The sequence below is a fragment of the Ursus arctos genome, unplaced genomic scaffold (assembly GCF_023065955.2).
Source record: "Ursus arctos isolate Adak ecotype North America unplaced genomic scaffold, UrsArc2.0 scaffold_11, whole genome shotgun sequence".
Lineage (NCBI taxonomy): Eukaryota > Metazoa > Chordata > Mammalia > Carnivora > Ursidae > Ursus > Ursus arctos.
This window is the reverse complement of record NW_026622775.1, coordinates 15,729,974-15,753,529: the sequence shown is the minus strand read 5'-3', so window position 1 is coordinate 15,753,529 and position 23,556 is coordinate 15,729,974. Positions and strand designations below refer to the sequence as shown.

Sequence of the window (23,556 nt, the reverse complement as noted above, 5' to 3'; positions counted from 1 at the left end):
CTTTGGTATCCTCTCTGCTAAAGGAAACTCTAACCATCTTTAACAACAACATGATACTACAGAGAAAGCACAGGATCCACCGTCAAAAAAATGTTCTTAAATATCTCTTCCACTTACTAGCCTCATTGAATCTGACCATGTCATTGGATGTTTCCCTGCTTCAAATCCTCTTGTTAACTCAGGGATAGCAGTAACCGCTATCTCTTTTCAGAGTCATGAAGGTAATATAAATGAACACGCTTTGGAATGTTCTATGGAGACAAACTATGCAAATATCAGTTAATATTACTGAGTTCATTGGCAAAGACCATTTTAGATCTTATGGTCTTTCCCCTACCTTCTCCGATTACCTTCAAGTCACAGCCATTTCCTCTGTATTCAGGTCTTACATGCATTTGTTAGTTTCAGTTCATGCTAGTAATCAATATATACACTGTTCTGTATTGCTTCATTTGTTTAAGTCTAGGGCACATGCCAATATACTTGAGACTGATAACTAATACAAAACAAGAAATGCCCATAAAGTGACATGGCCATAAGTTCTCTGTGGGTTGAGATCATGGTTTAAATTTGTTTTGAATCATTATTAATAAGAGACTTTCAGCTTACATCAGTTGCATTTATCTATTTTACACTCTTAGTTAAAAGACTGAGATATAATTGCTAGTAAAATAAACACAAATTTAAATAATCCAATAGTCATCTCAGGAAACCAATGTAATTTTATAAAGTTATTAGCCAATTTCTATTTTAACAAGTCTTATTAGTTTTTCTACCGTATTTTATTTGAAATTTGAAGATATTCTGCAATATAGTTTCCTTACCATCTTGTACAATATCTTTACTGATAAATATTTTAAAATATGGTAAAATATTTTTACTTGACTCAATAACTATATCTAATATGTATTTCTCTTTAAACCAAAAGCTGCTCTCATTGGCAAATGGTCTTACCAAAAAATTTAAAAAAGGAAGTACTTTCTTGATGACTGCCGTACTCATTTAGACAACAAATTTTTTAAAGTTATTAAGTTGTGATGAGCACTGCATGTTGTATGGATGTGCTGAATCACTATATTGTATGCCTGAAACTAATATTATTACACTGTATGTTAACTAACTGGAATTTAAATAAAAACTTAAAAAAAATAAAGTTATTAAGTTGGTAATCATCTGGAAAAAACTCATCTACAACTCACTTTATAATTACATTGTTAGGCAAATACCCTATAAAATGTCAGTCAATTGTACTGGAGCTTTGCAATATTGTTAGCATTGTCTTCTTCTCCCCCTTATCAGAGTAAATCTAAGTCAATTTCGATATTAGCAGAAGAGACTTCACTTCAGCCTTTGTTTTACATCTTTTATTCCTGAGACTCTTTTTTATATTTATCATGAAGCTGTCTTTGCCCCACACTAAAATCTCTTAACAACTTGATCGGGGCTCAGTCGGTTAAGCGTCTGTCTGCCTTTGGCTCAGGTCATGATCCCAGGGTCCTAGGATGGAGTCCCGCATCAGGCTCCTTGCTCAGTGGGGAGTCTGCTTCTCCATCTCCCAGCTACTCCCCCTGCTTGTGCTCTCCCTTTCTCTCATTATCTCTTTCTCTCTCTGTCAAAATAAAAATAAAATAAAATAAAATAACTTTATCTAATAATTTGTGTAAGAATGGCCACTGAGGGATATTACGCATATCCACACACCAAATTAGATCATTTGTTTTCTGCAGAATTCTGTCAATGGGGAAATAGAAAACTGAGAACAGAAAAAGCAATTCAAACACTATGACCAAGTATATTCATCCCTAGGCTAAACGTGTTACTCTCTAATAGCCATCCTTTTTAAAGAATAAATAAGTTTTTAAAGGATTCTAAAAAGCAATAGAAGAAACATGAGTAAAAGTTATAGCTGTAAAAACAGGGCTATGAGAACTTAAGTTTTGTACCTTTCTATTTTCTTTATATTTCTCCAAATAAATTTTAGGGGGAAAAAAACAAAAAAGTGAATTGCAATACATATAAGCTTAGAGATGAGAAATAAAGAAAATAGGGAAAAAAAAGAAGATAATTTAGGGAAGACATGTTTGTAACTTGGGAAATGCATACTTGGCTATTTGAAAGTGACTAACAATGCTCAGCCTACATTAGTGTTACTACAAAATTAAAAATTTTAAATCTTGGGGAATTATCTACTCCAACTATTCTTAGCACTGCTATAGTCTAAGAATGTGAAATGTCTGCAGTGAAAACAATGTGAAGGATTAAATGCCTGAAAATAGGAACCTATTTTAAAAGGTTAGCAAAGTTATAAAATACAAAACCTTAAGTGAGAGAGTAATGGCTAGTGCCGAAGAAACTAAATATAACAGATTCTCGAGCCAGACGACTTGGGTTGGAACACTAGCTTGACAGACTTACTAGTTGTGTGACCCTGGACAAACTGCTTGACCACTCTGTAACTTACTTTCCTCATCTGTAAAACAAGGATAACAATAATATCGATCTCAGGAATTATTATAAGGATTCAACAATTCAATATGTGCAAATTGAACAGAGACAGATATATAATACACACTGTGAGTTTTAGCTATTTTTTTAATAAATCTGAATTGAGCAGTACTTACTCAATGTTCAGCTTCACTGACAAAAGTTTTAACTTGCCAGGGATTTTGTTACAACTTCTACTACTGGGACCCTGACTCAAGCCTTGAAGAATTATATAACTCCAAGAATACAGAAGCTTTCTATCTAGTCCCCATGATAAAGTTCCCAATCAAACTAGAAAACAAATATAAAAAACTTACTATTGAACATATTGTAGTAATGGCATTATACAATGCCCAAACTCTAACAATAGCAAAATTAGGGTAGAAATTATTATCTCTATTTCACAGATAAGGAAACAGAAGGTAAAATAATTAGATAATTTGGCCAACATCATATTGCTAGTAAGTAATGTGAGGGCAGGACTATCTACCTGACTACCACTACATCCCCAAATATCTAATAGTACTCAGCACAGATCAGATGCTTGTAAATGACTGGTGAATACCGGGAAGGATGGAGGGAGGGAGGGAGGGAGGGATGGATGGATAAATGTAGCAATCAGTAAAGCAAATATTAGGTGCTCTGGGGTAGCCACTGACCCTGGCAAATCAGACCAACTCTATTTAGCTAAACTTTTTATGAAAGTTTCTATAAATGCAACTTATTTTTATGTAGTAATATTTATGTTAGAGACCAAGACTATATGTTCCTAAACCCATGAAATATGAGTAGCTGTCGTAATATGCTTCAAGAAATAAAGAAATGTTTTCCAACTAATGATAACATCAACTCAATATCCACGCCAATGGAAAGAAGTAGGAGCTCCAAATATAAAAATAACATACCCTCGTGCACTGTTGGTGGGAATGTAAATTGGTACAGCCACACTGTGGAAAACAGTATGGAAGTTCCTCAAAAACTTAAAAATAGAAATACCATATGATCCAATAATTCCACTACTGGGTATTTACCCAAAGAAAATGAAAACACTAATTTGAAAAAATGTATGCACCCCTATGTTTACTGCAGCATTATTTACAATAGCCAAGATATGAAAGCAAACTAAATGTCCACAATAGATGAATAAAGAAGATGTGGTGTGTGTCGACATATAAACACACAGAGAGAGAGAGAGAGAGAGAGAGAGAGAGAGAGAGGAATATTAAGCAGCCATAAAAAAGAATAAAATTGTGCCATCTGCAACAACATTTCACTTACATGTGGAATCTAACAAACAAAACAAATAAACCAAAAGCAGAAAAAGACCCATAAATACAGAAAACAAACTGATGGTTGCCAGAGAGGAGGAGGGTAAAGAGATGAGAAAAAGAGGTGAAGGGGACTAGGAGGTACAGGCTTCCAGTTATGGACTGAGTAAGTCACTGGAATAAAAGGCATGGCATAGGGAACAAAGTTAATGGTATTGTAGTAGTATTATATGGTGACAGACGGCAGCTATACTTGTGATGAGCACAGCATAATATATAGAGTTGCTTGATTACTATGTTGTATAACCAAAACTAACGTAATGTGTCAACTACAATTCAATAAAATAAAAAAATAACATACTTGACTATTTGAATATACTGTTTGTGGATTACAATAACTGAAACAAAATAATGAAACCATGCCGATGCCTAATTCAGGCAAAGAAAGAAACTGATTCATCCTCCCCAAATTATCCCCCACTAGGATGACACAAAGCACCAGCCTAAGATGAGTTCTTTCATTTTTTTTTGTAAGCCCAATTTTGTGTTGATATTTTCCTTGTTTGTGGTAAAAGAGAACACAAAATACCTATATTTAAATTTTCCCTTTTATAATCTTAGCCTAAAAAGAAGTGTAAAAAAAGTATGAACTCTATCATCAAATCCCTATGTTGACTCTAAAAGCAAAACTTACTGAATGTAAACAAGTTAACTGTGATAAATCTCATTGTATTTACATTTATTAGAAAATTACCAGTGAAGAAGTTCTTCTGTGCAAAGATGAAGTGGTAGGTGGCTTTATAAACCTCTAATTCACACTGCCAAGTCTGTGGCATGTTCCATGTTCGGGGATAACTGGCATTGATGTGGAACTGCAAGTGAAATAGTAAGGAAAAATGTTAGAGTTTAAAATGTGACACTGTGTGAAGAACATTAGAAATAAATTCACACACACACTAGTAGAGTAATAAAAACTTATTTTCCCACTGAGCTGAACAGAAGGTCCCCGTTGAGATTTTAATATTACTGTGGCTAAAGGTCAGGATCTATGATTATATCCAGCTCCTTGAAATACTAAGCCATAAAAACTTTAAGAACAACAAAGCAGACTACAGTTGTGATACTGTACTCTAGCTAAACTAACAGAGTAACAACCAGTGTCCTTAATTCCTCTTTAAACCTAATCTGTTATGTGAGAGGCTCAGGGTTTGGCCACCAGTGCCTCCCAGGTTCCCATTTGGCACTTTGGTAATGGTGCTTTATCATGTATTCCATCTACCAAAGTTTGGAGATTCTGCTAAAGGCAAGAGCTGCCTGACCAGGAATAGCATTATTGCACAGCACCATTTATCAGCAGTAGCTCAGGAATTCATTAAAATGCTGAATATGCCAGTTAATATACATTTATAGTATTCAATATATTCTTGGTAATTGCAAATTTTTCCTCTTAATTTACATATATACATGTAAAAATGCTTTTTTTTAGACAATTAAGACCTAATAATACCATCTTAGAAAAGAATTCTTTCTGAGTATCAGCCATTCTACATAGTGGCTTTTGTTATTTTTTATTATTGTTATTTTCCCTGATAAGGAATAATCTGCCTGATAATGAAAGGAATCCCCAATCTGCAATTTTAATCATAAGCATTTCCATATTTTTTCTAATATGGGGCAATCTGCAGTATCAATAAGACTTTCTCCTTTTTACCTCATTCATTAAGTAAAACACAAAATGATTTATTAAGCCATGAAAAGGAATCCAGTGGGGCCAGAACATATAGTGAAAAATTATCTCATTTATAACATAGGAGTTAGTCTAGTCATAAAATTTAAAAATAACATTATAACAACTTTTCACATTTTTAAAGACCAAAAATCATGCTAGCACTGCCTTATATTCACTTTGCCCATAACTAGAAGCAAAGCAAAAGAGAAACGCCAGAGTCCACAGCACTGGGAACCTACTCCTCTTCACGAAAATAAGGCCAAGAGTACCTGGTAGTTCTTGAATGAGAAGATTAACTATTTAATGACTTTCTGGTCATTAAAATTTTATATTAAAAAATTAAAACCAAATTCAAATTTTATGTATGTATACATATCATTGTATACTCTAGACTTACTGCTAACATTTCTGCTTCTAAAAGGGTCCGGTATTGCATGCTGGTAGTGGCATCAACATGTAAGAGCTGTCCTTTAATTGCAGGAGTATAACCTAGTAAGTGAAAACATAAAAATTAAGAACCTAAAAAATATATGCATGACTTAAAATTTTGTACTGGAAACAACTCCCATCACCACCCAAAGAAGGAATCCCTGAAAAATGGTGATCAGACACTACACAAATACATCCCAGTGATGGGGAGCTTGTGATCTAATAGGCGATCTTTCTCATTTTGGACAGCTCTAAAGGAATAAAGTTCCATTTTCATAGAATGTCCTCCTGATGTTGCTTTCCAGTGCGAAACTGTAAGTCTACCCTCTAAATGACAGTTTTCAACTATTAAAGATAGCTCCCATGTCTCTTCTTCTCCCACTGACTCAAGGGAAGTTGTTTTCATCATTTTCAACTGTTCCTTATATAATGAGTTTCTAAACGACAGCTATTCCTTATGTAATTAATGACAGTTAGCAAACAACATAGCTCCATTCTGAACAAAAGCAGAAAACTGCAGAGTACTGCACTTCTTTTCTTGAAGGGCTGCCCTTCCATGAACACTAATGCTATGGTCATTAGTATATGGCTAGTTCAACATGCATCCTGCCCTGGACATTTTTTTTCAAACACCTGAAACTCCGAAAAAAGTTTTAAATGTATTTGAATTATATTTTGTTAATGTCTATGACTTAATCTATTTTTCCCCTCAGATAGTCATCTTAAATGACTCCTAACCTTTCTCAAGAAGCTGACTAGGCTTTCCTTAGACCTGTAACTCACTCAGAGTTCCACAACCAGTGTGCTGTGGCACTGGCCATGAAATCATAATAAGTATGCTCCAGATACTGATTCCCTCAGCCCTCAGTGGTTCCCTTACCCCAGTGCATCAATAATTGTACTAAAGAAAGGTGTACAAATATTTCCTAAGTGCAATATCAGTTTAAAAATTGTAGAAGCACTCCGTTAATCGAATCATTCTCAGTTTTACCCAACCCTCAACTGTCTTTTTCCTCCTGCTATGTATCTGAACCACCCAGTCCTAGAGAATCTCAAGCATCTGCTTCAAGACTTAGTATGACCACTCTTTTACAACCAGCAAAGGTCAGGTTTAACTCTTCATTAAAAGAGCCTCAAAGCTACAGGGAAAAGATACACTATGCCATTCTCAGTTACTGTTTCACAACTGATTATCTAAGTAGGTAGACCCGACTGCTACATTTTTATACAAGCTAATGAATGTAGTCAACCCGCTACCTGCTTTCTTCTTATACCAGCAACAAGAAAAGGTGACAGAAACAAGTAAAGAGAGCCAAGAGTGATATAAAAATTACTCTAAGTACAGGGTGCCTGGGTGGCTCAGTCGTTAAGCGTCTGCCTTCGGCTCAGTCATGATCCCATCGTCCTGGGATTGAGCCCTGCGTAGGGCTCCCTGATCGGCGGGAAGCCTGCTTCTCCATCTCCCACCCCCCTGCTTGTGTTCCCTCTCTCACTGCCTCTCTCTCTGTCAAATAAATAAATAAAAGCTTTAAAAAAAATTAATTATACTTAGCCATAGTAATATTGTTGGTTAGTGATTTAAAAATATGGGTAAGTTGCTATTCTCTGTACTCTCAAGAAGTGAATAAATAAAGCAGAATTTCATTTTAATTGTTCTCAGTTACAAATATAATAAGAGGATAGGAAGAAGGAAAATGAAGAAGGCTATATAATATTTTGATAAATTTAACAAAATGTATTTAATCATTATTGATTAACTTGTATCAGAATCCAAATTTCAAATGCATAACGAATTTAGATTAGCTCAGATGTAACTATAGCAGAGTATTATTTAATATTTTTAATATGAAATGTTCTGCTTTATTAAAGTTATATTTTTCAAAGTCCCAGGCTTACTCCCTGACAAAATCTATTAACAATATAACCTAAAACAAAGCCTATCAGTCATTCCATCACATACTGCTCATATACCATGTGCCAGGTACTGGGTTCAGCACCAAGTTTACATCAGTTTAAAAAAAACACAGCACCTGCTCTTACAGAGCAACAGACTAATAGGAAAAATATTTTAAACAAATTATGCTCAGTCTTACAAAAAAGAAGTATAGAGTATAACGAAAGCATAAGACCTAACTCGATTTAAAAATTTTTCCCTTCTCTCCAGGTGCACAAATAATTTAATTATGTAATTAATATGTACTGTTATGTAAATATAATAGAAAGCTGAAAAAGAAAACCTCATTACTGTTGGTCTAGATGGGATAACAAACTATTATTTATAGATTAATTATTCACCTATTAAACATTTAAAATAGGAAAGTACTCATTGCAGCTTACCATTTTCCTCAACTGTCATTGGAATATTAATTTCTAAATATGAGCCAGCTCCTACATTTACATGTACAGCATTTGTTTCCTACCAAAAGAAAAAAATTAAACCATATAAAACAATTCTTTTCTCACTAGTTAATCATACTCCCATCTTTACTTTTCAGTTATTATCACAGACAAAATATAATCATCAATGATATGAAATGGGTATTAAAAGTTCCTAAGAACAAAAGTTCAAAGTTTTACTAAAAATACACTAAAACAATCTGGCCAATAAAGAAGAAAAGGAACCAAACTATAGAATTAAGGTTTATTATTAACTTTTCCTACTTTTGATACTTAATGAGAGCAACATAGGGTGGTAGGGAGCTCATAGAAATGAATCTAAGTATAGAACTAGTTACCAGAAAAATACTCTGGAAAATAATGTTCAAATTTTAAACACTATTTTCTACTATATTATTTCAATAATTACCCTGTTTTTGGTAAACAGCAAATCAATTGTAGCATCTGCAATAATATTCATTCGCAGTTCAAAAGCAAGGATCTGTCGTGGTCTCCCAGGCAGTGCAATTTCAGAAACTTTCAGAACTTGATAATCAGGTGGGAAGAAAAACTTCCATAAACAATCTCTATATAAGGAGGTATAATGGATAACTTGTTATTCAAACAAAATTACATCTATAAGGGAGCAAAATCAGTATTCTAACTTTGTACTATCGCTGCTATCTCATTTAACAATTGGACATGAAATAGAAAAAAATTTAAGTCACAAAATAACAGCTACTCGAACTTCCTTTCAGTAAAACAAAAGACTCTTTTCTCCAATGTTTTATACTTCCAAAGATCAACAAGCTTTGAGTATTTTTTTAAAGATTTATTTTTTTGAGAGAGAGAGCATGTGCAGGCCTGTATACACACACACACACACACACACACACACACACACACACACACAAGAGTGGAGAGGGGCAGAGGGAGAGAATCTTCACACAGACTCCCTCACTGAGCACAGAACCCAATGTGGGGCTTGATCTCACAACCCATTACTTATCTTGCCCAAATCACTGAACCTCTCTGCATCTCCATTTTCTCACAGATATAATAAGTTTACCATACCAGCCCTATGTATCTCACTGGGTTATGAGAATCAAGTGTGAAAATATAAATAAAAGCACTTATGTGAAAGCAGTAAAAGGCTAGACAAATGTTGAAAATGTTTACATTATTGTAATTACCATCTATTTAAAGATTAAGTACAAATCTCATAAAGTCTGTACTTCAACTGTGACATGAAAACTCCCAGAAAGAAAATATCATGAAGGAAAAGCTGGATATCTTAAAGATTCAGAAAAATCATGTAAGGTGGTAGAATGAAATCAAAATTCATAAGTTAACAAGTCATTCTATATCAAAGATCACAATCTCTTCCCAAAACTGAATGAACTATGCAATAGCAAAACAGTTGAGATTTCTTCCTAAATTTCTTGTATCTTAGTGGATGCTATGAAAACTGACCTTACTATTCATTTCTGGTTACAATTCATATTTGTATAGAAACTCAAAATGGGGAAGAAGAAAAGGAAATGGCTACAGAGAGGAAATGCACTGTTTGTACATGTAAGTGAAGAGCAAAGTATTGTTAGTAAACTAAGCCCATGTGAAAATAAGTTTCTCAGGGCGCCTAGGTGGTCAGTCGGTTGAACATCTGCCTTTGGCTCAGGGCATGATCCCAGAACCCTGGGATCTAGCCCCGCATCAGGCTCCCTGCTCGGTGGGGAGTCTGCTTACCTTCTCCCTCCCCCCCTTTATTCAAGACTTTATTCAAGTCTTAGAAATGCAAAACTACTGTATGTGTCTGTGTTGAAGCGTTGTTTTAATTTTTTCCTTTCAAATATAATAATGTATAAATGAAACTGTTACTTAATAGGATGTAAAAACCCTCATTTTCAACTATCCCATAGTAAATACAGCATGGCTTACTGTAGGAAAAATTTTACCACAAAAGGAAAATATAAATCCAGTAATTTGAAAAGCATCTGTTTCCTAACCAGAAATTTTAAGCTGTTCACTTTCAAGTCTAATAAATAACCTAATCCAGAACTCAACAAAGTATTGTATTAGCATATTGCAAGAATTTTCAAATGAAACTTACTTATTAATTTATCATACAATTGTTAAATAGCTACGTTTGATGGGGCAGGTATTCCCATATACTAGAGATACAAAGATTAATAGAACATGCTACTTAACAAAGTATATAATTCTTCTAGCAATGCTAGGTACAAAGCACTTTTTAAAACAAGTATAAAAAGAGTCAGTATATCACGTCAGTATCAGCACTCTTCATTAGTCCATCAACAGCCCAATAATATCTGCTTTGGTGAATGATTTGGCTTGAATTTCTCCATTCAAGCTTGTTTATGAGCAGAAAAACTAAACTGACTTTAGACAGTGTCTATTTACATAAAAATCTAGATGTTTCCTCATAATTAGTGGTAAATGTCCCCTTCTTTGCTTAAAATTCTTCAGTACATAGAAATGTGGTCAGAATATATTAAAATAAGAATTACTTCAAAATCAATAGAATGACAAAAAAAAAAAAAAAAAAAACAACCTTTCAGACACTGTCTTTGACCTCCAGTATAAAATCTGTTTCTTAATTACCTACAAATCTCCTAACAACCTGTACAAACTGTAAGACAAATCTCCATTGTCATCATGCATTTGCAGAACTCTTCTTTTGCCTCAAGTATTTGTCTTCCTCTTCCTTCATTGGCTAACTCCTACTTCGGTTTCAAAATTCACCTTACATGTTAACTCTACTAAAAAGCCTTCCCCAATTCTTCTCTTAGTTATGAGAGTTACGTACCTGTTATGGGAAGAATTGTGTCCCCCTAAAAATTTGTATATTGAAGTCCTAACCTTGAGTACCTGAGAATTTGATGTTTGGAGATAGGATCTTTAGAGAGGTAATTAAGTTAAAATGGGGTCGTTAGGGTGGGCCCTAATCCAATATGCCTAGTGTTCTTGTAAGACAAGGAAATGTGAACACAGAGGCCTACAAGACACACAAAAGGGAAGATGATGGGAAGATCAGAGAAAAGATGACCATCTACAAGCCAAGAAGAGAAGTCTTGAATACACCCTTCCTTCACAGCCCTCAGAAGGAACCAAACCTACCAACACCTTGATCACAGAATTCTAACCTCCAGAACCATGAAAAATTTCCATTGAACCACCACAGTCTGTGGTATTTTGTTATGGCAGTCTTAGCAAACTAGTACAGTACCTTTCTAAGTGTTTCATCAAGACTATTTACTTACCTCTACAGCACTTAATAAGATTCTTTTGTTTCTTGTCCCTCACTAAAACTGAACTATGTGTCTTTTGTCTCTGAATCTCCACAGCCAACAATCCCTGGCAAATTCATTGATTAAACACAAAAGAAAAAACAAGAAACAAATAAATATGCTCCTCATTCACCACTTTTCTAATGAATTAGCCCCTCCTTCAGAGTGAACTTGCTTATACTGATTTCTCTACAAACAACTTATAATTTGAATTAAAATGCTAAGTGATATCTTACCCTGCCATAATAAAATAGCTTATAAAAATATTAAGCTACTTTTTAAATAAAATTTGTATCATTATCTTCATACATTAAAAGACTTACTAGAAATATAATTTACTCAAGTACCTTTGCCTATCGGCCCATGGCCCATAGTTGAAATCTGTTCCTTTACCACAAACTATATCCAGTCCCCAACACGGAGGCAAATCTTGTAATTTGCAATCCTCACTGCTCATTTCTCCTTCAATATTTTCTTCTGTTTCTTCTGGAACAAGTCCTATATTGCAGAATATACAATAGAAAGGCACTTACTTAAAATTACTGTTTAAAGATTCCCTAGATTAGGAGTTCTAAAAATGTTTTGCTCTCGGTAATCCTTTACACTCTTAAAAATCACAGAGGATGCACAGTGGGATTTTTTGGTATTATCTCAATCATAATTTACTGTACTAAAAATTGAAATTGAGCAATTTAAAAAATTTTTATTTTTAAAGTAACAACTCATTGCATGTTGATGTAATGAATGGTTAATAAAATCGAACTCATTACATTTAATAAAATTTAATGAAAATATATGAAAAAACTTATAAAAATTACATGAAATTTTAATTCCATTTTTAATGAAAATACTTTTTAATGAAAAATAACCACATTTTCTAAAACAAATTCTAGAAATAAGCGCTGGCATTGTTTTTACTTAAGCAAATCTCTTTAACGTCTAGCTTAATAGAAAATAAGCAAATTCTCCCAGCTGCTTCTGCATTTAATCTGTTGTTTAAGGATGTGAAGAAAACCCAGCCTCAAACAAATAGCTATATAGAAAAGGGAGGAGTATTTTAATAGCTTTTTCAGATAATTTTGGATATTCTTCTCTAACACTATACCAAAATTCAACAAGTGGTAGTTTCTTAAAAGTTAGTTGCAATGTGGAATCTGAAACTCTATACTGAATTTTTCATAGTCTGATACATTAAAATTTGCTGATCTCTCTTACCTTTGAATATATCTTTTACCCACGCATAACTTTGTAACATCATGCATTTGGAAAATATTGGTATGCAGCAGAAGTATATTATGTGTACTTGCCATTTTATCACACTGAATATTAAAAAGTTTATTCAAGGGTCAAGATATGACAAAAACTATTTTTACTGCTTAATCTAAGTTTTTAAAACTGATACTGGCATTTGTTTTACTGTAAATGTGTGGCAGTGAAAAAGACAGTGATTACTAGTATAGTTTGGAACCACTGCCTTAGTTCATGCTAAAGCACCAACACTTTCACCCCCCATTGCTCATGGACCAGCAGTGCAAATGTCAATATGGCGAAAAAGGCAAGTAACGTCCTACTTTTACTCCGAAAATACTCTGACCTCATAAACGCCATGAAAGGCATAAAAAGCCAGAAGTAAGAAAAAAGGGCTAAAAATCCGATGATGAGCTACTTTTATAAAATTCAAGCCACCTGTGAAGCACTCTAACCAGCTAGATTTCAATCCTTAAAACTTCAAGCCTCAAAGGATTTTTTTCTTAAGCTAGCATGAACTACCTTAACTGTCACCACATTCTCTATAGGTTTTCACACCAGGTTACTTGCATTCACAATTTTTGAGGTATACTTCTGAAAATAGAATTGAACAAAAGATTCCTATATTGCTCTTTTGGTCTGAAATAGTAATACTCAATTTTTGATAAATGACACAGACATTTTTTAGGTAGGCACTCTTCAATCCACGTCTATGATTTACTGATGTTTGCTTTATCCTAACTAGGAGACTTAAAATATTATTAAATATCAACATTTCATAGAATAGAAGTGTAGCTATGAAACACACTTTCAAAGACTAATAATACCTGGCTCATCCATGTAGTAGTAGATGTCAACATCATTTGACTGCATCACCACAAACCCTTCTCCCATTAATCTTGGTGGTCTATAAGAAGGAGGGGGGATGGCAAACTAAGTACATCTCCACAATAAAAAATGTTCTGTATTCTAATTATGGTAGTAATAATTGAGAACAAAAAGAGAAAAAAAAATCTAAAGAGCAATCAAGTGTAGCATACTGGAAAGGGAAAACAAAACAACTTTTACATAGACAATGAAGTTTTGCATAGCTGTATTCTATATTAGACTAAATAATAAATTGGTACTGAAAAATTTTTAGTCAATATATTAGTTTCAAAAAAAAACGAAAAAAGAAAATTTGCTTTACATTTTTCATTTTAAGTTTTAAATGAGAGAAATCGGTTTAAAGCAAAGTTTAATTAAATACAATGGAAGAACACTGATCACTGGAATAATCATATTCTGCATTTGCAACAAAAACTTAAAAGTAAGCTTAAAATTCAACCATTTTATATTAATACTTGATAACTTAATAAGCAATATTTTATATAACTGCAAAATAAGGTTTAATCTTTCAGAAACATTAAATAAGAAAAATATTAAGTCATTTTTATTTTTAACAATTTTATATTATCTATTTCCAAGAGTATTTAGTTGATCAACTTGAAAAAATTCTGGAATGAATGTTTCTCTATAATCGCTTTCCCACAAACTATTAATCTTTACTTGCTTTGATTCAACAACTTTTCTCTTTTTCATTCATATGCTACATCTTCCTTCTATATCAAAATTAACTTCTCAATCATTAGATAATATATACAAACTCAACAATCTTCTTCTAAATATGTATTAAATGACACAGGTTAATGTCTAATATCATCATTTAATTTCCACACTTACTTTGAAGAGTGAAAAACACAATTTTACATCTTGTTATAAAAATTAATAAGAAAACACCTTTTTATCTTACTCTAGTAAATTTCACAAAGTCCAGATTTATTCAGTATTATAACTTTAACCCATAATATATAGAATGTGTGCACAGCCCACATTCTACAAGATGCTTAGCAAAGTCTGTGATTATGAAGAATGAGATGAGGTAAACCCACAGCCTCCCTGCTACTCACATAGGGAAAACTTCTCCATCATTCTAATGATGGAGAAACCTAATAAGCAAGCTAGCCAAAAGTTGGAACTAAGAAGGAATAATTATGCTTCTCATAACCTCATAAACTTTATACTGCCTGCACACAAAGATAGAAGCTGGGACAGTTTAAAACTGTATTATCCTAACTTCACCAAGATTCAATTTTCAAGTTTAAATTAACTTAAAATGGTATTCCACTATACTGCATTTGTTTTTTGTTTGCTTGTTTTAAAGATTGTATTTATTTATTTGACAGAGAGAGAGAGAGAGCATAAGCAGGGGTAGCAGCAGGCAGAGGGAGAGGGAGAAGCAGACTCCCTGCTGAGCAGAGAGCCTGATGCGGGACTCCATCCCAGGTCTCTGCGATCATGACCTGAGCCGAAGGTAGTCGCTTTAACCGACTGAGCCACCCAGGCACCCCAATATACTGCATTTGTTGAATGTACTATTAATCCATCCCTTCTGGAAATAAAAACCCACCTATAATTTATATTTTCTAATCTACAAACATCAGGGCTTAAATGCCCAAAATAAGTTTCCTAAGTATAGTGAGAAGAAGAAAAGTGTAGAAAAATTATAATCTTATAGGAAAATATTTAAAATTAGAGTTCATCAATGGATAATATCTCCATTTATAATTATAAAGAAAGACTACACTGTAAACTGATTTAATAGAGAAATATACCCAATTATTGCCCAACTTAGAGCAAAAAAAAAAAAAATAGAGATGCCAAAGATTCTGATATCTATATTAGATATAAAGAAATTGTTATTTTTATGACTTTTTTAATTATTATGTTCAGTCAGCCAACATATAGTATATCATTAGCTTCTGATGTAGTGTTCAACAATTCATTAGCTGCATATAATACCCACTGTTATCGCACCATGTGCCCTCCTTAATACCCATAACCTGGTTACCCCATCCCCCCACCCCCCTCCTTTCTCTAACCCTCAGTTTGTTTCCCGGAGTCCAGAGTCTCTTATGGTTTGTCTCCCTCTCTGATTTCTTCCTGTTGGTCCACAACAGCCAAACTATGGAAGGAGCCAAGATGTCCTTCAACAGATGAATGGATAAAGAAGATGTGGTTCATACATACAATGGAATATTACTCAGCCATCAGAAAGGATGAATACCTACCATTTGCATCAACATGGATGGAACTGGAGTGAATTATGCTAAATGAAATAAGTTAATCAGAAAAAGGCAATTTATAAGACTATCTTACTCGTCATTTTGAAGACCAACATATCTTGGACTAGGAACAAGCATGACTCGAACATTTTCAAGCTTTCCTTTCACAATATGCATGAATTGGTCGAGATGACTAGAAGGTGGTTTTGTAGTATAAGTTAAGAAAGCATCGTCAAAGTTGATACATAGAGTTTGAGGTTGGTAATGATTTCCAAAAGCCAAACGTCCCTAAAAAATAGATAAGAGAAATTATGCTGTAATATACAGACCATATATTTTTCCTCAGTTGACCTAATAACAAACATTTTAAAGCAACAACTAAACAATTCCACTTTAGCACCATACTACCCAAATTACTCCACTGATCAATTTAGACCAGTTTTTAAAGAAATCTATGAACTTGTGAATAAGTAGTCCTTAAGACCTAATAAATGTGTGCTAAGATGGTATTGGTGTTAAAATAATTCTTCCACACTTTTATGAACTTTGGAACCAAAACAACTCTACAAAATCATTTTCTTAAGTGAAAATTTTATTTGCAAAAATAAGAGTTTCTATTATTAACACACCAAACATTAACTATAGCAGAATTTACTTACTGTGCTCACATTGACCTTTATGACTGGAATAAGTGATCTCCATGAAGATGTGGGGTCTTGAGATTCTGTTTTTACTTTAACTCTGAGAAAAATAAAAATAAAAATAGACATATATAAGAAAAGCTTAAATAGCTGAGAATACAGTTGACTTCTTCACAATACACAGTCATACCAGCTGTAACTTTCCAAATACATCTAATGATTGCTACAGTAAACAAAATAATGACAGCATCTAACAGAATACTAATTATCTCTCAAATATCTCTTGGAATGCACTCATATATCAATTTTTAGATTGGCAAGGTATAATAACAAAATTATGTTTTTAGAGTAGTAAGTTTTAATGACAAAAGTATAAATTATGATATGCTGTCATTACATTCACAATGACACTCATTATAATGTGACATTCTATAAGACAACCTAAATTACTAAAATAACAGATGACCAAGGTACAAGTCACACTGATATTTTCTACTGTTTTAAGTACTTTTGACACCTCGGCTGATCCTCTCCTTTCCTTACCCCCATCCCATCACTTTGTGACAGAATAATTTCCTCTCAATAAAATGAAAATGATAGGCCAAGAATAAGAAAAAAGAAATTGGCTACACACAAAGTACACAAAATTTAAGATATGAAAATTTCACAGCAAATCACTAAAGATTTCAGATGAGAACTCAAGGCATATCTTTTCAATAACCCAGTAACTCCTAAATCATATTTCTGAGGCCATCTCCACTTACTAAGGTAGCCCTCAGTGCTTAAAACTAAATTTGAAACTAACCTATCTCCCCTCTAACCTGCTCTTTTTCTAAGATTCCATGAGCATGACCACTAATTAAATTAGAAACTGGATTCATTATTGACTCATCCTTCTTACTCATTCTCCACACCTAATCTATCAACTGTCTTATGGATTCATTTGCCTAAGTACATCTGGAATCCATCTACTTCTCTCCCTTTTTGTTAACCAACCCAATTGATGATCACCTCTTCCCTGAACTGTCACAACATCTTTCTTCCTTCTCAATCTGTATAACTTTTATTTCCTTTTGTCTTATTGCAATAGGTAGTACTTCTAGTACAAAGTTTAAAAGGAGTGGTGTAAGGGGACATCCTTGCTTTGTACCTGATCTTAGTGAGAAAGCTTCTAGTTTCTCACCATTTAGTATATTGTTAACTATAGGGTTTCTGTAGATATTCTTTATCAAATCAAAGAAGTTCTCCTTTATTCCTAGTTTACTGTGAGATTTTAATCATGAGTGAGTGTTGGATTTTGTCAAATACTTATTTTGAATCTACTGATATTATCATTTGGTTTTTCATTTTTAGAGTGTTAACTGATTTTTGAATGTTGAACTAGTCTTGTTTACCTAATAGTTTTTTAAGTAGATGATGAGGACATTTATTCTCAATTAAATATTTCATGGGTATTATGTCCAAGGCACTGCGCTGAGGTATTGGGGATACTGAGAATATGGCAACTGTTCTGTTTTGAGGGTATCTGTACCCTAGAATGGGAATAAGAATAGTTATAATAGGCAATTTTAGTGTAAGGAGTGTTACCTTAGGAAAAAGAATAGAATTCTGTGGGCACACACAGAAGGGTCAGGGAGACCTGAAGGGTGAATGAGTTAGGCAAAGAAGATAAGAGTCTTCCATAGAGAAGAAACATCATATACAACAGAGAAGTTGTTTACTGAGGCTAGAGTGGATTAAGGTGGGAAAGGAAGAAATAAGACTTTCTTTGTTTGCAGATGACACAATCATCTGTGTAGACAATCTGAAAGAACTGACAAAAAACTCCTGGAACCAATAAGTGATTATAACAAGGTTGCAGGATTCAAGATTAATAATACACAAAAGTCAATCACTTTCCTCTACACCAAAAATAAAAAAGTGAAACTTGAAATTAAAACCACAATACCATTTACATTAGCACCACAAAAATGAAATACTTAGATAGAAATTTAGCAATATATATATAGAAGATCTACATAAGGAAAACTATAAAACTGTGATGAAAGGTATCAACCAACCAAATAAATGGAGAGATATTCCATGCCCACTGATACAAAGAGTCAACACAATCAAGATGATAGTTTTTCCTAACTCGATCTATAGATGCAATATAATCCAAACTGAAATCCCTACAAGTTGTTTTGGGAATATTGACAAATTGATTCTAAAGTATATATGGAGAAGCAAAAGACCCAGAATGGCCAACATACCGTTGAAGGAAAACAGCACAGTTAGAGGACTGACACTACCTGACTGCACGACTTACTGTAAAACTACAGTAATCAAAATAGTGCAGTACTGGTGAAAAATAGACACATAACTCAATGTAACAGAAACAATGTAGAGAGCCCAGAAACAAACAAAAGAAAATCATATATTTGTATATGTATCTTAACTATGTATATATGTGTATCTATTTATGTCCATGCACTCAAAAGGAACAAACACAAATACATAACGATAGTTATCAATATGGAGGAAAGTAAGACTAGTAAGCAGAACAAGACTGCTTCTTTTTACATTATATAATTCTGTATTATTTGAATTTTTAAAGGAATTATATAATTTACGTGAATGTAAGTTTTGCTCAAACTACAAAGATTAGGCTGTATTTAGGTGAGTAGCATCAACGATATTCTAATAAAAGTAAATGTTAAATGCTGGGGATTAATAAAATTCAAGAGTGACTATGAGGGGCGCCTGGGTAACACAGCGGTTAAGCGCCTGCCTTCGGCTCAGAGCATGATCCCGGCGTTATGGGATCGAGCCCCACATCAGGCTCTTCAGTTATGAGCCTGCTTCTTCCTCTCCCACTCCCCCTGCTTGTGTTCCCTCTCTCGCTGGCTGTCTCTATCTCTATCAAATAAATAAATAAAATCTTTAAAAAAAAAAAAAAAGAGTGACTATGAACCTTTCAATTTTGGACTGGGTTCTTGTTCTTCCGTCTTCCCGTGTTTTATCATCCTCTTTCTTGGGTGGAATTATTGTTGGCTCCAAACCGAACAATTCTTGAAGACGTCCATAAAGATCCGAACGATTATAGACATGAAATTCAAAGTCATTGACTGTGATGTATAATCTGGTTTCTGCCTTTGGATCTAAAGATACCAATTACAAAAAAAAAAAAAGTTTTTAGTCAACTTTTTAAAAACTTCACTCAGTTTTTAGTCAAATCTTTTCTCACAGCTAAAGTAACTCTTTTAAAACATAAATCTATGATAAAAAGAATTTCAAAAACTTAAAAATAATTTATATAATAAATATAACTTACAAATATACAAAATACATATTTTATTTTTTTAAAAATTAAAAAAAATAAAACTACACAATACTAAAACCAAGATCTTAAAAACTGTAGACTTCAAACAATAATCTTCTCAAATGAAAGACATGATTACCTTAAATATAAGTAACAATAGTAATTATTAAATCTGACAACAAAATGATAGATGGGGTACTTGTTTCTATTGAGGAAAAAACCTAAGACAGAGTATCACACGTCAACCAAAGAGCGTCAGAAAAAAGGTACCATAGTGCTTTCTTTAGTGTGTTCTTTTCTTATGTTATACATGGGGGGTTTTTTGAGATGGCTTTTTTTTTTTTAACCTTTATTCATTTTTCTCCGTATCAAATTCAACTGAAGGACAATTAAAATTAGATATGATCGGGGCGCCTGGGTGGCACAGCGGTTAAGCGTCTGCCTTCGGCTCAGGGCGTGATCCCGGCGTTATGGGATCCAGCCCCACATCAGGCTCTTCCACTATGAGCCTGCTTCTTCCTCTCCCATTCCCCCTGCTTGTGTTCCCTCTCTCGCTGGCTGTCTCTATCTCTGTCGAATAAATAAACAAAATCTTTAAAAAAAAATTAGATATGATCAGTTAGAAGGGGTTATTTTTTTAAAATGGCTATGGAGAACTGTTACTAACTTTCATTATAGTAGCTTACGTTGTGTTTAAATATGAAGTATACACCTTTAGTAATATACCAAATTACACCAAAATTAATTTGTTCTCCAGTTACTAGAAAATAAAAAAGTGTAAGAAATGTCAAACACCCTAAAAATAAATTTTAGTTTAAATGAACAAATGAAAAATACTGTCACTCATACTTCAAAAATAAACCATGGAAAATGAATCAGCAAAATTCACTTTTTATACAGTCTAATACTTTTAGTTCTACTCCAACCTAGGTTTTTTCCTCACCACTTCCTAAGATAATTAAGAAAAGAAAAAGATAAGCCTAATCCTTTAAAAAAAAAAAATGCTTAGGAGCTGTAATTTTTCTGGTATTTTTCAAATAGCTATTGACCTATGTTCCCTCTTATTTCTTCTGATTTATCACAGGTCGAAAAACTAAAACAATCCCCTAAACTATTACAATCAAGCGTTTTGCCCCTTTTTCCTGCTGTAGGTCAAATTCTTAAAATTAAAACAAAAAGAGTAGGAAGCACTGTTTTTTAATACATTTAGAGCATTCTAAGACCTGATAGTAAAATATCATCATCCATTTTTAAGTAAGTTATCAAACTCTTTCACTCATTAGGTTTAAACCTTTCCTCAGTAATCATCCACAACCTCTTCCCAAAACGCCAGGGTCAACTATCCAGAAAATCACTCAAATATTTTCAATCTGATACATTAACAGGTATCTCACACTTGACATTTCCAACCAAACATCTGCTTTTCTCACATGACCAAACTTAATCCACAATATTCCCCATCTTATCAATAGTAAGTCAATCTTTCCAATTACTCAAGCCAAAAAAATTGACTGCTCTCTTTCGTGTCCCAGATAGTATCAGCAAATTCTGTCAGATTTCCTTTCAACATATATCCAAAATCCAACCACTTCTCACTACTCTGGCTAAAGTCACCATCAATTTACACCTGTTTTAGTACAAGAGCCTCCTAACTAGTCTCCATGCTTCTGCCCTTATTCCCCTTATGCAGGTGCTTTACATATCTTTACAAAAACCTAACTGAAATCATATTACTCTCTGTTCCCTAACTTCTTGATAGCTTCCCCTCCCACTCCGATTAACATCAAGGTCCTTTAAGCAACCTATAAAATCCTACAGGATCCATACTCTTCTCTCCAGATCTCTCCAAAAAACTGGTCTCCACTTTGGTAAACCAGGAAATGTTCTTCCCCCAGACATTTACAACTCATTTCCTTAGTTGTTTCATGTTTCTACTGAACTATCCCTGAACAATAAAACCTTTCCTGACTTCCCTATGTAAAACAGCGCCCTCCCCACAAACCAGCACTCCCTATTGTACTGAATCTGCTTTTATCTTCCTCAAGGCCATATTTTCCTCACTCATTCCTCAAGGCTATGTATATTTACTTGCTCATTACCTGAATCCCTCCCAACTTGAATGAAGCAAGATCTGTAGGGAGAGACTTGTTTTATCCACTGTTGTATCCCTGGTACCTACAATTCCTAGGACAGAAGGGCTCATTTGTATGAAAGAATAAGAGCACGTTACTACAAATCATACTCCTAAGTAAAACAAAAATATCCACAAACAGATCTTAGAATTTTTGAAAACACTACATGTAGAAGCAGAAGCATAATAACTGGAAAGTGGAATATTTTTCTACCCCCTCATTGATCTATACAGGAATTAATTATTATGCAATTCTTCAAGGTCATAAATAACTCAATCAAAATTTACCTCAAAACTCATTTAGGTCATTTGTTTTCAAATTTACTTACAGAATAGTTTACCATGGTCCCTGAATACAAATGCCCTGATCATTAGGACCATGTTATAAAAGCCAGTGGGTGAGCTGCTGAAGCAGCTATGGGGAAAATTAAGAGTCTGGACTAGCCCCTAATGATGAGGGAATGGAAGGCAAGCTGAGGACAAAGCAGAAGCTGACACCCTGCAACCCTCCAGCCCCCATGGGATGTATGTGACATTCCTCAGGCACTCCTGGCTGCCCTAAAGGACAAAGAAACAGTTAACCTATAGATACCACAATCCTGCAAGACTTAAGTCTCCCTCAGTTTACAAATGTCTTAGCAGTTTACAAGAACAAAGCTATCAGTAACCTAGCTTCCAGAAGGGAATATATGCAGACACAATGAAATTTTCTTACTACCTACAGCCCATTGAGAAGTCCTTGAAACAGGCACAGTGATATTCCTCTAGGAACTCAGCTGCCTAGATGTTAACACTTTGCTAAGGGCAAAAGGCAGTCCTAGCCTGATCCCCCTCCCCTCCACCAAGATCCTGTAAGTCTACTTTAACATATAAAAATTCCTTTGGAAACTTCCTTTATCTCTAACCTCCCCCCCCCCAAGATACATGTTGGCAATCATCCCCCAAGCATATGGCCCACCGATATACATTTGAAGGGTCTCATAACTCAGGTTTTATTAGACAGTAATAAATGACCTTTTCCCAACAACAGCTAGCCCCCTTAAGGTCCTGGAAACCTTGCTTCCAAAGTTCCTTAGAGACTTATGCTATCCCTAACCCCCTCCCAACTTGAGGGTATATAATGGGCCATTCCTCACAACCCCAGTGCAGCAGCTCTTTCTGCCCATGGGTCCTTCCCCATGCTTTAATAAACCACCATTTTGCACCAAAGACGCCTCAAGAATTCTATCTTGGCTGTCGGCTCCAGACTCCACCCCACTGAACCTCACCTGTATTCCACAACCTCATCACTAATTGGATCAGCAGTGATGAATAAACAAAAAGTGACTGTATAAAACTGGAAATAGGATTCCTCTCGATTTTATCACTAACTTACTGGACACGCACAACTGATTCTCTTCTTTTAGTATAACTGTTATGATTTGAATGTGGCTACATTAACTTAATGAGGACACCAAGGCACAAAGATAAAGGTATTAATCTCTGAAAATATTTTGACAACACTGACAAACACTAAATACTCGATACTAAAATACTG

The 23,556-nt window shown here is 34.1% G+C and overlaps 1 protein-coding gene across 17 annotated transcripts in view; it reads right to left on the bottom strand.

Annotated features, from left to right (window-relative positions):
* The window catches only part of BLTP1 (bridge-like lipid transfer protein family member 1), a 195,615-nt gene that overhangs the window by 138,914 nt on the left and 33,145 nt on the right, over nt 1-23,556 (bottom strand). For 16 of the 17 annotated variants that reach the window (XM_057310047.1, XM_044384298.3, XM_044384302.3 and 13 more), the window contains 9 exons: nt 19,541-19,727; nt 16,606-16,687; nt 16,041-16,234; nt 13,670-13,749; nt 11,942-12,092; nt 8,717-8,873; nt 8,248-8,326; nt 5,879-5,970; nt 4,507-4,624 (listed from right to left, as the gene is read on the bottom strand). In XM_057310047.1, the coding sequence (XP_057166030.1) occupies nt 4,507-4,624; nt 5,879-5,970; nt 8,248-8,326; nt 8,717-8,873; nt 11,942-12,092; nt 13,670-13,749; nt 16,041-16,234; nt 16,606-16,687; nt 19,541-19,727 (1,140 nt within the window). Of the gene's footprint in view, nt 1-2,415; nt 2,471-4,506; nt 4,625-5,878; nt 5,971-8,247; nt 8,327-8,716; nt 8,874-11,941; nt 12,093-13,669; nt 13,750-16,040; nt 16,235-16,605; nt 16,688-19,540; nt 19,728-23,556 lie in introns of those variants that run through there. The other variant, XM_044384306.2, reaches the window with a different exon arrangement.